At 52.1% G+C, this 14874-nt stretch overlaps 1 protein-coding gene across 1 annotated transcript; it reads left to right on the top strand.

Moving 5' to 3' along the window:
- Positions 1 to 1577: 1577 nt before the first annotated feature.
- KCNG1 (potassium voltage-gated channel modifier subfamily G member 1) lies at positions 1578 to 7025 on the top strand (the record flags this gene model as incomplete). The annotated part of the gene is made up of 2 exons (XM_082669620.1): positions 1578 to 2373; positions 6255 to 7025. The coding sequence occupies exons 1-2, from the start codon at positions 1600 to 1602 to the stop codon at positions 7023 to 7025; spliced, it is 1545 nt and encodes a 514-aa protein (XP_082525746.1). The 5' UTR covers positions 1578 to 1599.
- Between the last annotated feature and the right edge of the window lie 7849 nt (positions 7026 to 14874).

Here is a 14874-nt window from a genome sequence, read left to right as displayed (position 1 = left end):
AGAGCTCTGTTGCTGTCATGTAGGGGTCTCAAACTCAAATGCCTACAGGGGCCAGGGAGGAAACATACATGAGAGAAGTAAAGTGGGTGTTAGGAAGACAACAGGGAGGGGTAGGGACTGTGGTGTATTGTAGCGTTCATGCCCTGCCTAAAGGGGGCAGTCATTTCTCAGCTGGAATTTGGGCCAAACATTACCATATAGTCTGATTTTTCAAAAGAAACCAAGATATACAAATTTTTACAGGAAATGTCTCCATTTTCAAAATCTTCTCCAAGCCAGGCAAAATATTTGTGAACCAAATGCAGCCCATGAGCTATGAATGAATAAGCGATCTCATTCTAGTGGCACAAACCCTTAGCTTTGAGAGTTGGGAAGGAAGAAGTCTATAGAAGCTGAGATTTTGACCTCAGTTTCTCAGAAGTGCCCTCATCGTGTTGGCCTCACCAACAGGAAACGTAATCATTTGTTAAGCATTTCTTGGAGCTTTGACACTGCTGGGCACAGGGATTCAGAGACGAGTAAAGCACACTCTTCCCCCAGGGGGCAAGCAGTCTACTAAAGGAGCCAGGCTTGCACACAGATCATTCGAAAACAGGTGACAAGTGCAGTGAAGATAAATGGGGGGAGGGGCTGACATTCGATTTAGCTGGAAGAGCCAAGGAGGGCTTTCTGGAGGAGTGAGCATGCCTGTCCAATTCACTCCTGTATCCTCAAGATGATGTTTACTGATATATGAGCAAACATGGCACCGTTGTGATAACTGTGCATTTTTTGGACATTGACCCTGATTTATGGCAAGTGATGTCAGTTTTCCATGTGTGGAAGGAATACAAGGTGTCCGTTTGAGTTAAATACTAATAATATTAGACAGTGGGAGTTCTCTGGTGGCCTACTGGTTAGGATTCCAGGCTTTCACTGCCATGGCCTGGGTTCAATCCCTGGTTAGGGAGCTGAGATCCTGCAAGCCACATTGTATGGCCAAAAAATAAATAAAATAAAATAATTTAAAAAATAATAGTAGACAGCAAGTATTGAGTACCTACCATGTCCCAGGCACTGTAGTAAGTGGTCTGAGACAGTACATAATTCATTGAATCCTCTCAGTAATACTGTGAAGTAGATCATATGATCATACCCATTTTACAGATGAGGAATTGAAACACATTGAGGTCGAGTAACTTGCCCAGGACACGTGGCTCCAAAATCTATGCTTGTAGCCACAACAGCAGACAGACATTTATTACTCACAGTTCTGGAGGATGGGAGTCTGAGATCAGGGTGCCAGCATGGTCGGGTTCTGATGGGGGCTCTCTTCCTGACTTGCAGGTGGCTACCTTCTCACTGTGCCCTCACATGGGACCTCTAGTGTCTCTTCCTCTACTTATAAGGGCACTAATCCCACCACGGGGGCTCCACCCTCATGACTTCATCTAAACCTAATCACCCCCCAAAGGCCCCACCTCCTAATACCAACCCATTGGAGGTTAGGGCTTCCCCCTGTGAATTTGGGGGAACACAATTCAGTCCATATCAGCAGGAGTCACTGTGGGTCTTTCCTCCCCTCTCCCCCCAGGCCCGAGAGGGATGTGAAGGCCCAAAATGACCCTCTTACCGGGAGACAATTCTGATTACGACTACAGCGCGCTGAGCTGCGCCTCCGACGCCTCCTTCCACCCGGCCTTCTTCCCCCAAAGCCAATCACTCAAGGGCGTCTTTTACCGCCGAGCCCAGCGGCTGCGGCCACAAGACGAGCCCCGCCAGGGCGGCCAGCCAGAGGACCGCAGGCGCCAGATCATCATCAACGTGGGCGGCATCAAGTACTCGCTGCCCTGGACCACGCTGGAGGAGTTCCCGCTAACGCGGCTGGGCCAGCTCAAGGCTTGCACCAACTTCGACGACATCCTCAACGTGTGCGATGACTACGACGTCACCTGCAACGAGTTCTTCTTCGACCGCAACCCGGGGGCCTTCGGCACCATCCTGACCTTCCTGAGGGCCGGCAAGCTGCGGCTGCTGCGGGAGATGTGCGCCCTGTCCTTCCAGGAGGAGCTGCTCTACTGGGGCATCGCCGAGGACCACCTGGACGGCTGCTGTAAGCGCCGCTACCTGCAGAAGATCGAGGAGTTCGCCGAGATGGTGGAGCGGGAGGATGAGGACGACCCGCTGGACAGCGAGGACCACGACAGCGAGGGCCCCACGGAGGGCGAGGGCCGCCTGGGCCGCTGCATGCGGAGACTGCGCGACATGGTAGAGAGGCCGCACTCAGGGCTGCCCGGCAAGGTGTTCGCCTGCCTGTCGGTGCTCTTTGTCACCGTCACCGCCGTCAACCTCTCCATCAGCACCTTACCCAGCCTGAGGGAGGAGGAGGAGAAGGTAAGAGCCCAGGACCACTCTCCTCCCAGAAGTGCACAGCCTTCTCACCTGCACTGTCACCTCCTCCAGGAGGTCTTCCCTGAGTGCACTGGCTGAGCAGCACCCCAGTCCATCGTTGTGCTTACATCTGTTTATAAGTGTGTTTACATGTGTGTTGCCCGTCTCCACGTTCAAACACAAGCTCCATGCCTGTGCAGGTCTGCGCTGTGCCCTGCCCCCCCCAACATTGTCCAGCAGGGAGGAGGCACTCAGCCACTCCCTGTTGGATGGATGGATGGCTGATGTGATCTATGATGTACCTGGCCCCAAGCTAAGCACATGACATATACCATCAAAATTTATTTCACCAACTTGCATCCTTTCTCAGCCTTCCTAATTCCCTTGCATGAAAATATCCCAGAAAGCTTTTTTGGGTCCTGAATATGAGTTTTATTGATAGATGTGTGTGTGTGCACATGACCTCAAATAGTGAGCATCTCTTTCTGTTAAATGAGAGAATTCCCATAAAGTGTTCACTCCAGGGCCTGATGGGGTGTGTGTCCAATTCTCAGGGATACCACTCACTTAGCCAGCAGTTACTAGGAGCCAAGGGCTGGGCTGCCACTCTGCCTGCATCTTATCTCCTCAGCGAATCTTCCAGCATCCTGGTATGGGAGGTGTTCTCACACCCACTTGACAGCTGAGAACACTGAGGCAAAGCAGCTTGCCCAGACCCAGGTCTGACTGAGTCCCTAGTCTGGTTCTTAAACGTGGAAGTATGGGTGCCACATGGCAGCGTGAGACCTCATCTAGCCCCACAGTTCAGCCTCCTTATGTATGAGACCCTCAGCCTTTGAGTTGGGACCCTTTCCCCATACATAGGGGTTCTGGAAGCAGGTCTCAAGACAGACCAAAAGGTTCAGATGGTGCAAATTGTGTAGGCATTGGAGAAATAGGTAGTATGGCGGTAGGAACTCAACATAAATATCATGCCAGCCAGCATTTATTGAGCACTGGCTGTGTACCCTGCATGTGCTAGGGGCTTTACATGAACTCTCTGATCAAACATTAGAACCACTCACCACGTGAGGGTTTTCCCAAACACATATATTATGGAAAAAGTAGCGATAGTGTTGCCTTTATAACTCGCAGGGAGTTTCTGACACTTCTTTTTTAATACACTGAGTTTTAAAAACCAGTGTTAAGAAAACAGCACTCAACCAGTAAAATGAACTTTTGAGAAGCATAAGGGGTAGTGATGAAGGGGGCAGGGCTACAGCCAGACGGCCTGAATTTGAATCCCACTTCGTCCACTCTGGCTGTGTAACTGTAGGCAAGTTACTTAACCTCTCTGTGCCTCAGTTTCCCTACATGTCCAAGAGGCTGTGAACAGGCTCACCTCACAGCACTTGAGGGTTCAGCGAATGGGTCTACGGGAAGTGACTGGAACGTTGCCTGGCGATGTGCGTGCAGGAAGTGCTCACCATGAGGATTATACGTGCCTACCAAAAAAAGAGAAAATGCCCGTCAGTTGAGACCTGTCTGGAAGCACCTGTATTTAGTGTAGATTTCTTCTTGGCTCCAACATACACAATACTGATTTTATCAGGAAAATACTAACAAAGCCACAGTTTTATTCAACTTCTGATACTTGCTTTAAAAAAAAATACCCGGCCTTTTTCATGACTCAGTAAAAATGCTGTTCTTCTGCTTCATTTGGGGGACCAGTGGGGTTCACTGTTTCACCTGAGTACACGTTTGAGTGCCTACTGTATTCAGGCTCCACAGGGCAGACAGGATGACCAGAGTGGGTCTCCAGATTCAGGAAGCTCAAGTCTAGGTGACAGCCCCGTGACCATAAGTATGACACACAAGCCAAGGGGGCTCTTGTGAGAGGACCACCAACTGTGCTGGGGATACTTGGAGGGGAAGCACTCCAGGAAGGCTTCCCAGAGGAGGGGGCTTCCTGTCCCAGAGGTCTGAGATCTCAAAGCCTCACCCAGTACTAGTTCATCTCTCCAGCCTCTCACATATTCCTAGAGGAAAAGCTAGCAGAGCAGGTCTGGTAGAACCCAGCTGTGCCCGGGAACCGACAAGATGCCCCAGGTAGAACCATTTGTGCCTTCCCTCTCTGCCAAAGGCCCCTTTGAGGTTGAGGTCCAAACCCACTGGGGACGATCCACCGTCCAGTTGTATTGCAGACCAGAGCAACAGCTGGCAGCAGCCCACATGACAGATACAGCACACAGATGTGTTTGAGTGAACCATGGAGTGCTTTCTTTGTATTGAATTGTCACAACATTTAAAACCCAGGAGATTTCATGTAAAACTCCAAATTTCCAGCTTCTCTTGAAAAATTCGGTGAGGCAGCCTCAAGACCGAATTCTCCTGGGACAGCCATCAGGGGGCGACGAGCTAGATGCCTGCGCACCCCAGCAGGCCTCCGCCCCACCTGGGCCACCTCCGCGGCTTTCCCTTTGCCTGCCTGGCCTTCATCTGACACCCCGTCTAAACACCAGGCCAGGGCTCTTCCGTCCATCCTGGTAACAAATATGAATGGATCACTGGGCGCGTCCTGGGCCTTTCCAGGCACTGGGGTCCTGAGAGTGAACAATACACAAACTGTCCTGCCCTGTGGGGCTGCAGTCTCCTGGGGCAGTGGGGCAGGCAGGCAGGGCTGAGACAGATGATAAACATGGTAAATAAGTAACTTATTGAGCATATTAAAAGATGGTGAGCATTACGATCAAATAGAGCAAGGGGAATCGGGGTACCGGAAAAAGGGGGAGGGCTTTTAAACAGGGCAGGTCCCAAAAGCCCTCCCTGGGAAGGTGATATGGAAGTAAAGAGCTGGAGGAAGGGAGGGCAGAGTGATACGGGTGTCTGGGGGAAGAGGAATCCTGCAGGGAAAGTCAAGAAAAGTCAACGCTGAGCTGGGGGTGAGCCTGGGGTGTTGGAGGAGCAGTGAGGAGGCCCGTGGGGCTGGAGCAGGTGAGCGAGGCAGGCAGGGGGCAAGGAAGTGGGAGAGGTGGTGGCTTGGCCACCTGTGCCCCTGGGGGACTTGAGCCATCTCTCTGAGCCATGGAGGATGCTCAGCAAGGAGGGACAGGATCCGATTCACGTTCTGAGTCCCTCTGGCTGTGTGTGTGAAGTGGACTGCAGGGACCAGGAAGCCCAGGGAGGAGGTGCCTGCGACTGTGCAAGTCAGAGAGGGCGGTGGCTGGACCCAGGTGGGGCAGTGGACAGAGTGAGAAGTGCTTTGACTCTGGAATCATTTTAAACGAAGCACCAGTGGGATTTCATGAGGATTACAGGGGAGGCGTCAGGATGAGGCCAAGTCTGTCCTGAGCACCCAGAAAAATGGGATTGCTGATCGCTAAGAAGGGAATCCACAGTGGGCAGGTGTGCAGGCAATCAGGAGCCCAAAGAGACTAGATCGTAAATGTTCTCGACACAATAAACGGAACGATAATTATTCATATTGCAATATATACATGTATCAACTCATTGTACACCTTAAATTTGTACACCATGTTATATGTCAATTACATCTCAATAAAAATAAATTTTAAGAAGAAAGAAATCAGGAGCCCGTTTCGGGACACGATGAGTTTGAGACACCTACCAGACATCCCAGGAGGCAGCCCGTCTGGGGTGTGCAGTTCAGGGGCGAGGTCTGGGCTAGAGAGAGATTAGGAATGGTCAATGTTGAGATGGTACTTCAAGCCCTAGGTCTGCACGGGATCAACCAGGGAGTGAGCATAGCCAGAGAAAGAGAGGACTCGGGGCCGCAGGACACGGACAGGCACATGCCCAGACCACCCTTCACCCGCGTAGCCCAGCCAGGACAGAGCCTCATGCTCCTTGCTGGTGGGACCGCTGACCTCTCCCCTCTCTCCCAGGGCCAGTGCTCCCAGATGTGCCGCAACATCTTCATCGTGGAGTCTGTGTGTGTGGGCTGGTTCTCCCTCGAGTTCCTCCTGCGTCTCATCCAGGCGCCCAGCAAGTTTGCCTTCCTGCGGAGCCCGCTGACGCTGATTGACATGGTGGCCATCCTGCCCTACTACATCACCCTGCTGGTGGACGGCGCCGCCGCGGACCGCCGCAAGCCCGGCACAGGCAACAGCTACCTGGACAAGGTGGGGCTGGTGCTGCGCGTCCTGCGGGCGCTGCGTATCCTGTACGTCATGCGCCTGGCCCGCCACTCGCTGGGGCTGCAGACGCTGGGGCTCACGGCCCGCCGCTGCACCCGCGAGTTCGGCCTCCTGCTGCTCTTCCTCTGCGTGGCCATCGCCCTCTTTGCCCCCCTCCTCTACGTCATCGAGAACGAGATGGCCGATAGCCCCGAGTTCACCAGCATCCCTGCCTGCTACTGGTGGGCCGTCATCACCATGACAACTGTGGGCTATGGCGACATGGTACCCAGGAGCACGCCTGGCCAGGTGGTGGCGCTCAGCAGCATCCTCAGCGGCATCCTCCTCATGGCCTTCCCCGTGACCTCCATCTTCCACACCTTCTCCCGCTCCTACCTGGAGCTCAAGCAGGAGCAAGAAAGGGTGATGTTCCGGAGGACCCAGTTCCTCATCAAAACCAAGTCGCAGCTGAGCAGCATGTCCCACGACAGTGACATCTTGTTTGGAAGTGCCTCCTCAGACACCAGAGACAACAACTGAGCCCAGAGGACACACCCCGCCACCGCCACCGCGAGGACACCCCCAGCCCTACCCGCCCTCTGAGGCTTGAAGCTATCGCCATCACTGCAGAAGCCTTCGAAGGCACGTGCTGCTTCTGAGCGCAGCCCTGGCCTAGGAGTGACCGAGCCACGCCCCAGGGAGGATGTCCCAGCGTCCATCCGCAGGGGGTCCCTGGTCCTCAGAGTCCAGAAGTGAAGCCCAGCACACAGCCCTGTCGGTCCCCCCGCCCGCCCCAGCCCCCATGCCTGTTTCCCTAATAAGGAAATGGCTTGTTCTTTCCACCATGTAAATAACATGCCCAGCAAAGACTTGCTTTCTGGGGCTGCCTAGAGAAAAAATACCAACAGCAGCAGCTACACGTCTGTCCTCAGTGTGGATCACGTGCGATTAAAGAAGACCGGTGAAAAAGAGAGAAAAAGCCTTCCACGGAGCTCTCTTAAGAGAGGAAACGGCGCTTCCCAGCAAGGCCAGCCAGTGTGGGAGCCAGAAGTGAAAGGGCCTGTTTCCTTGGGTCCTTCATGCCTAGTGGGGTCCCCGTGGGGTTGGAGGAAAACAGGGCAGGTACCTTTGGGAAACTGCTGGTAAAGACTGCAGTCCCTCGCTCTTCTTTCTCTTTGATTCCTCCCACCTCCAGGCCTCTCTTTCCCTCCTTTTTCCTTCTCTCCCATCTGCTGTTCTCCTCGTTTGCACCTTAAGGCCTGTTTCTCAAACTTTTCCCCCAAGGCACCCCTAACAGCCTTGTAGACACAAAGTCAGCATTGCTGACTACAAAGGTGAAATCACTTGATTTTCTCTTTAAAAAAAATAGTGTGGATTTTTTTATTCTATGCCACATTTATTTTAATTTTTGAAAAAAAAATGCTTCAGACTGTTTATCTGAATCTAAATGTAAACCTAGATGACATTAGGTTGCTGCTTTGGGAAGGTGGACCACAGTTTCCTGGGCCATCTGAGAGCATAGTCTGAAGCCCCCAAAGGCCTCCCTGGGCCCCTCAAAGACCTACAGAGCACCCACCCGACCAGGAACACCTCCCGATCTCATGCAGTGTGGATGGTGCCAGGTAGAGAGGGAGCCCCAGGGCAGCCCACCAGATTTACTCTGCTTGCAGAGTTCAGAGCCCCTCGGTGCCAGTCTGGAGAGGGGGCTTGGCGCCCAGGTGGCGGTCACACGCCTGCCTTCCGCCTCACAGATACCGCAGCATCGCTGGCTTCTCCGCCCCAAACACCTGCTGCCTTGGCCCCGGCTCCTCCCCTCGGCCAGCTGCGGAAAGCAAGCTCTAAAATAAATCTGGTCCCATCACTGTCCTGCCTAAACCCACAGCGGCAGCCATCACGCTGAGAATAAAGCGCAAGTGCCCGGCATTGCCTGGGCCTGCGGCCCTCTCCAGCCCCATTTCCCAGGTGTCTCTCTTTCGCTCACTCCATCCGACTACGCTGGTCTCCACACTGCTCTTTAGAAGCACCCAGCCCATTTCCCGCCCGGGCCTTCACACATTCAGATCCCTCCGTCCTGCCGAGCACGGCAGAGCTGCCTCCTCCCATCACCTTCCTGACCACTTGCCTAGAGAATCCCCTCCAGCACGCGCGCTGCCCGCGCTGTCTCTCTCACCCAGCTTATCTTCTCCATCCACTTATCGGCTTCTAGAATTGCCTTGTTTATTTCTCTGCTCCTCACTTAGGGTCTGTCTCCCGCCCAAGGAGGTCAGTGCTATCGTGGCAGGGATTCAGCGATAGAGCTCACGGCTGACTCCCAACAGCTAGCACAGGGCCCAGCAGCCAGCAGGTACTCAACAGACATTTGTGGAATGAATGAAAGACTGAGGGGAAGCAAGAAAAAGGGCCAGAAAGTAGAAAGGCTTTTGCTTTTAACACTGGATAGCGGGACGTCTGAGCACCTCTCCCTCCCCCTCTCCCTCCCTCTCTCTCTCTCTCCCCCTACCCAGTGGGGAGGCAGGGGCAGGGCTACCTCTGCACAGTGTACACGCAGTGATGCCGACTGGAAATATGCAAGTCACGAGGGCCTCGTTAAAGCCTCCCCCTGACACCTGCTTCCAGTGACTCACGCCTGAAAAGTAAGTGTTCCGACTAATTAGCTCTACCCTCTGGAGTCCGGTGGGTGTCACAGAGATCAGGCACTGCCGTCACCTGTAATAATACCTTAGATTTATGGAATGAGCTTTGCCCCCCTCCGAAGTGGCTAAGAGAGAACGGAAGACAATTGAAAACGCAGAACAGAGAGAAACGTGGCACACAAAGAGCCTTTAAAACTCCAGGGAGGGGAAAGCAAATACCATCTGAGGTGGGGGGAGCCCAGAGCGGGCCACGCTGGGAGGGGAGTCACGCGCCCACCACACCGAGGGCAGAGGAGGAGCTGGGTCACTGAAGGTCCAGGTTTCTGGCATCTTCTTGCCCAGATTCTCATCTGTGCTGGTGGCTGAGGTGGAGGCCCAGACGCAGGCGCCTCTCAAGACCTCCCTTGAGGGACAAAGGGGCTCAAGATACTGACCTTCACACCCAGAGTGTTGCTTAAGGATCCTTTGCCCTAATTAAGAATCCGGAGGCCTCAGGACACCTAACTAGCCACTCCTAGGACCATCATCGACTTGACTGTAGTGGCTTTTCCACTCTTTTTTAGCAATATAAAATCTGATGAAGAAGCCCAGCTAAAAATTGGACTGAATAAGGGCTGTTCTGTTGGAAGTTGGGGGCACAATTCTTCTCCCGGTCCTAAGGGGACCTCCCTTTTGACCCCGGTTCAGACAGCTAACTCCATGCAGTGAAAATTACGGTGAGTGAAAATCACTGCTCTAGGGGAAACGGCAAAGCAGACCTTTCCCAAATTTGTCTTATTTTTTAGGTCACATGGACATCCCCCATCTACCGTTGAGCTCAGGGCTTCCCTAAGACTCACAGTGGGGACTGGGAAAGGCTGATTTCACAGTAGATTCCAGCCCACCTCCGAGGAGGGCTGGAACCTCTCATCTCGGGCACAGAATTTAAGGGGGAGTCAAAAAAAAAACAAAAACACCTTAGTAATCAAGATAAATCATATTTCAATGCGATATTTTTAAAAACTCAAGACTAATGCTAAAAACCCATGATGAACAAAATAAAGACAGGATCTGCCTTTGCAACTGCATAACTCTGACCCACATACCTCTCTTTAGTTCCGGTCCTGACTGGACACCCTGCCATATCCTATAGGACAGTTCCAGCCAGCCAAGCCAGTCCCCCAGGAAGCACAGGTGGGAGCCTTTAGCACCTGGCACCGCAGCTGCTGGGCATGGGCACCCTTCCCACTGGAGGGGATCAGAATGGCCACCAACCCCACCTCCTACCCCAGTGAACATTTGAGAACCAGGCCCCTGCCCTCATGGGGCCCGCACAGTGGCGGGGAGAGAGAGAGAGATAGAGAAATGCAAATTGAAGAAAATAATTTCTGATGTTGGTGAGCACAGGGTGACCTGGCAGACAGCGACGGGGGCCAGAGGAGAGGTGGAGAGCAGCCCCTGAAGAGAGTCAAGGAAGGACTTTCTGAGTAGGTGACATTGAAATGGGGACCAGGAGGAGGCGAAGGGGCAGCCATCCAAGCAGAGGGCACAGCCAGTGCAAAGCCCAGAGGTGGGGAAGCCCTGGACATCCCACCAGCTGTCGAGGGAGCCTGTGGGCACATGGCCCCACTGTGAGAATCCTTCCTCCTAGGGAGAAAACTCAGATCTGCAAAGTTGACACTCTTTGAACAAACATTTCCAGAGACCTTACTCTGAGCCAGGCCCTCTCAGAGCAGCTGGGGACAAAACAATAAAACAACAGAACTGGACTCAGTCCCTGCCCCAGAGGTGCTTATTATTTAATGGAGAGAAAGACACGTGAATAGAAGATTTCTGCGCACGTGGGATGATGGGGGTGCAGGTGCAGGGAGCTGTACGAGCATGGAGAATGACATCAACTGGGAATTCCCTGGTGTTCCAGTGGTTAGGACTCGGTGCTTTCACCGCCAGGACCTGAGCTGGATCCCTGGTTGGGGAACTAAGATCCTGCAAGCTTCACAGCACAGCCAAAAAAGAAAAAGAAAAAAAGACATCAGCTAAAGGAAGTGTGATTTACATTTGCTAAAACGGCCTCACATACATTTTCCTCCAGAAAAAAAAAAAATAGTATTCCTCCTAACACCGGTTCTCCTATCTCTCCATCCAGTCCTGTTAACTTATATCAGGAATCTGGCCACTTAACCTCCTCCAGTGGTCCAGCCCCCATCCTCTCCCACGTGGATTGTTGCTGAAGCCTCCTGCTTGGTTTCCCTGCTCTCCTGCTTCCCCTCCCATCTGTTCTCTGCACAGCACCAGACGGACCCTGTTGAAACGCAACTCTGATCATAGTCATCCTCTGCACAGAGTGTCTCCCCCAACCTGGTGACATTCCATCCCACTCAGTCAAAGCCAGTGTCTCTCACGGCCCCAGCTCCCTGACCTGGTGTCCTTGTCTCCCTCTCATCTCTCCCTTCAGCTACACCAAACTCTTTATTCAATGAACAGACCAAATACAGTCCCTCCTCAGGGCCTTTGCACTTGCTGTTTCCTCTGCCTGGAAGACTCTTCCCTAAGGGATATCCACGTGCTCCCTCTCTTTATTAGGGTCTCTGCTCAAATGTCACTTAAACAGAGAGCCCTTATCTGACCTCATCCCCACAGCCTGTATAAAAGACCACACTCCTAGCATGCCCCCAGTGTATTAACCATGGCTTTTCTTTTCTGTATTCTGATGCTTTGACATCCGGGACCTTGCAGACCCTGCAAGGACTGCTCCTTCCAGGGACAGCCAGTTCCTAGAGATGGTAAACCACTCACCCGCAAGCGTGCTTTTCAAATACAAACCAACCAATCCGGATTCCATACCCTTAGCCACCTCCTTCCACCTCCCTTTTGGGGCTCTCACACACCAGGCCACTGTCCACATGCCCTCATCACCCCAGGGCCAGATCAGACAACCAAGCACAGCCCTACGCCCCAGGGCTCGCTGAAATTTTTCAAACTAGCCAATCCTAAGCCTGCTTACCCTGCCTCACCCACTCCTTCCCTCAAAAACCTCAGTAAAGTTCTTGCCCACAGTTACCCCCTCCCTCTGCCTCTGACCAGCCCTGTGCTTCCCCATGTGTCCCCCCACGATGTGGCATGCCCCCTTCTCTTGGGAACTATGAGTATAACAAACTGTCTTTTCAATGGCAATTGTCTCCTGATCTGTTGGCCTCGCCGTACCTGAATAATAATAAAATCTATATTTAAAACACGCAGCCCCTTAGCCTGCTTCATCCTTCTCTGAGAGCCTTATTATCACCCAATACCTTATATATGTGTTGCGCATGGGCTTTCTTTCTCCATTAGATGGTCAGCTCCATGAGGGCAGGGACCTGCACAGCAGTATCCCCAGTCTACGACAGCACCTGGCACGTAGTAGGTGCTCAATAAATATTTGCTGAATAAATGAATCTGTGGATCCCTTACTTCTATACAGAGTCCTACAAATTACATACACATATCAACCATATTTGTTCATACATATGGTGGCATGACTCTCAGTACAATCTATTCCTGTAAAAGGGCACCACAATTAAGCGGTCAAATAACCCACCCCCACCCCCACGTCACCCGATGATTTCTGCTTGGAAACCATCTCCACCATGTGAATTTATTTATTTTATATTTTTGGCCACTCTGCATGGCATGCAGGACCTTAGTGCCCCCAACCAGGGATCAAACCCATGCCCCCTCCATTGGGAGCGCAGAGTCTTAACCACTGGACCGCCAGGGAAGTCCCTCCACCATGTGAATTTAGTCCTCCATCAACATCCATGTATTTTAAATTAAATGTATAAAAAGAGGGCTTCCCTGGTGGCGCAGTGGTTGAGAGTCCGCCTGCCGATGCAGGGGACGCGGGTTCGTGCCCCGGTCCGGGAAGATCCCACATGCCGTGGAGCGGCTGGGCCCGTGAGCCATGGCCGCTGAACCTGCGCGTCTGGAGCCTGTGCTCCACAACGGGAGAGGCCACAATGGTGAGAGGCCCGCATACCAAAAAAAAAAAAAAAAAAATCATTAAGCAAATGTATAAAAAGATAACGTGGGAGTTTGTTTGAAAACATAAAACAGAGCCCGAAATATATATATATATATATATATATAGTGTGTGTGTGGTACGCGGGCCTCTCACTGTTGTGGCCTCTCCCGTTGCGGAGCACAGGCTCCGGACGCGCAGGCTCAGCGGCCATGGCTCACGGGCCCAGCCACTCTGCGGCATGTGGGATCTTCCCGGACCGGGGCACGAACCCGTGTCCCCTGCATCGGCAGGCGGACTTTCAACCACTTGCACCATCAGGGAAGCCCCCGAAATATTTTATTCATTTTCTTTTCTGAGAGAACGTGCCATTTACCCAAATGACCTGGAAATGTTCAAATAAATAAATTTGTTTTAATAAATTTAAAGCCACCAACTAGCCTTGCCTTTAAAAATAGGGGGCAAAAAGAACCTAATAGGACTACGTCCCTAATAGTTGTCCAGCCCCCAGATGCTGTGTTGTCACAGCACAGATAAATTAATAGTATACACAAGGTAATAGAGGTATGCTTTTGCCTGACTTTTTATAACATTTCAAGGGACTTTCGCACTTTTCTCATTTGCCTGCACAGCGGCTGCTAATTACAAATGCACGTCCACACTTCATTCCATACCTCTTGGTAGCTATTGGCATTCCACCGTGTTTATTATTATATATACATGGGACACAAAAAAGAAGTCCTTAGAATCATTCTCTAAATGACAAGTCCATTTAATAAGGACAAGCCCAAGGAGGTGGGTATGTGACCACATTTAACAGAATAGCTGCTAAATAGATAAAAGCTGTTTCTCCATAAAGAAGATTAGATGGAAAATACCTCATTTTAGAAGCTCAGAGGCTTTTGAAACAGGCATAAAAATTACTCAACAGTGAGAGTCAACCAAGGTTCCTAGGGGCAGTTCTGGGGAAGGGAAGGGAACTGGCAAAAGTGAAGAAATACCTTTACTCTGCTGCCCTCAGCTATTGAGTCTTACCCATCTTACCCATCCCAGGCTGCTGGGCTGTGCTTTGCTTTTGAAGGAGAATAAATTGGAAGGCCCAGCTGAAAGCACATCCCCAAACACTAAGATCTATGGTTTCTGGCAGAGACTTGGGGGGGGCCCTCCAGCCTCCTCCACGTGCCCAAGGCAAGAGCCCAAGTTTGCCCAGAACTTCAGCAAAGGATCTGGGAGAGTTATGAGGGTAGCCTCATCTCTGTTAAGGAGGCCTAACCTATTTGCCTGCAGGGACCAGGGAAAGAGGTAGAGGGAAAATAAGTAACAACCACTCGTGTCTACAGAGTTGCGATCGGTGCTTGGACCTCACCACAGCCGCAGAGTTGGGGCAGTGTTGGGGGCAGACATTGCTAGTTGCCCATGTGAAAGCCGTTCCCCATCTTCCGCACCAGCAGGTCCCCTGTTTGCCCAGTCCCAGGGTTTACACCAACCATGGTAATCCCATCACCCTTTGCAATGAGTCGTCAGAGGTGGGCACGTGACCCAGTTTTGGCAAACGAGACCCCAGAGGAAGTCTGTCTGAGGTTACTGTGGAGATTTTCCCTCTGATATGAGAAAGCCCTTTTCTCCTCTTTCCTCCTTTCTGCCCTGGATGCTGTTGAGTGAAGACATGGGTAGAAGAAGCTGTAGTTGTCCAGCCCCCAGATGCTGTGTTGTCATAACCCAGGGCAGCCCCCTCTCCAGGGAATCACAGCACCCAGGGATGCCTTCGAGGTGACAGCCC

Source organism: Grampus griseus (assembly GCF_964374135.1).
Source record: "Grampus griseus genome assembly, chromosome: 14".
In the NCBI taxonomy this organism is placed as follows: domain Eukaryota; kingdom Metazoa; phylum Chordata; class Mammalia; order Artiodactyla; family Delphinidae; genus Grampus; species Grampus griseus.
This window is presented reverse-complemented; position numbering and strand designations above follow the sequence as displayed.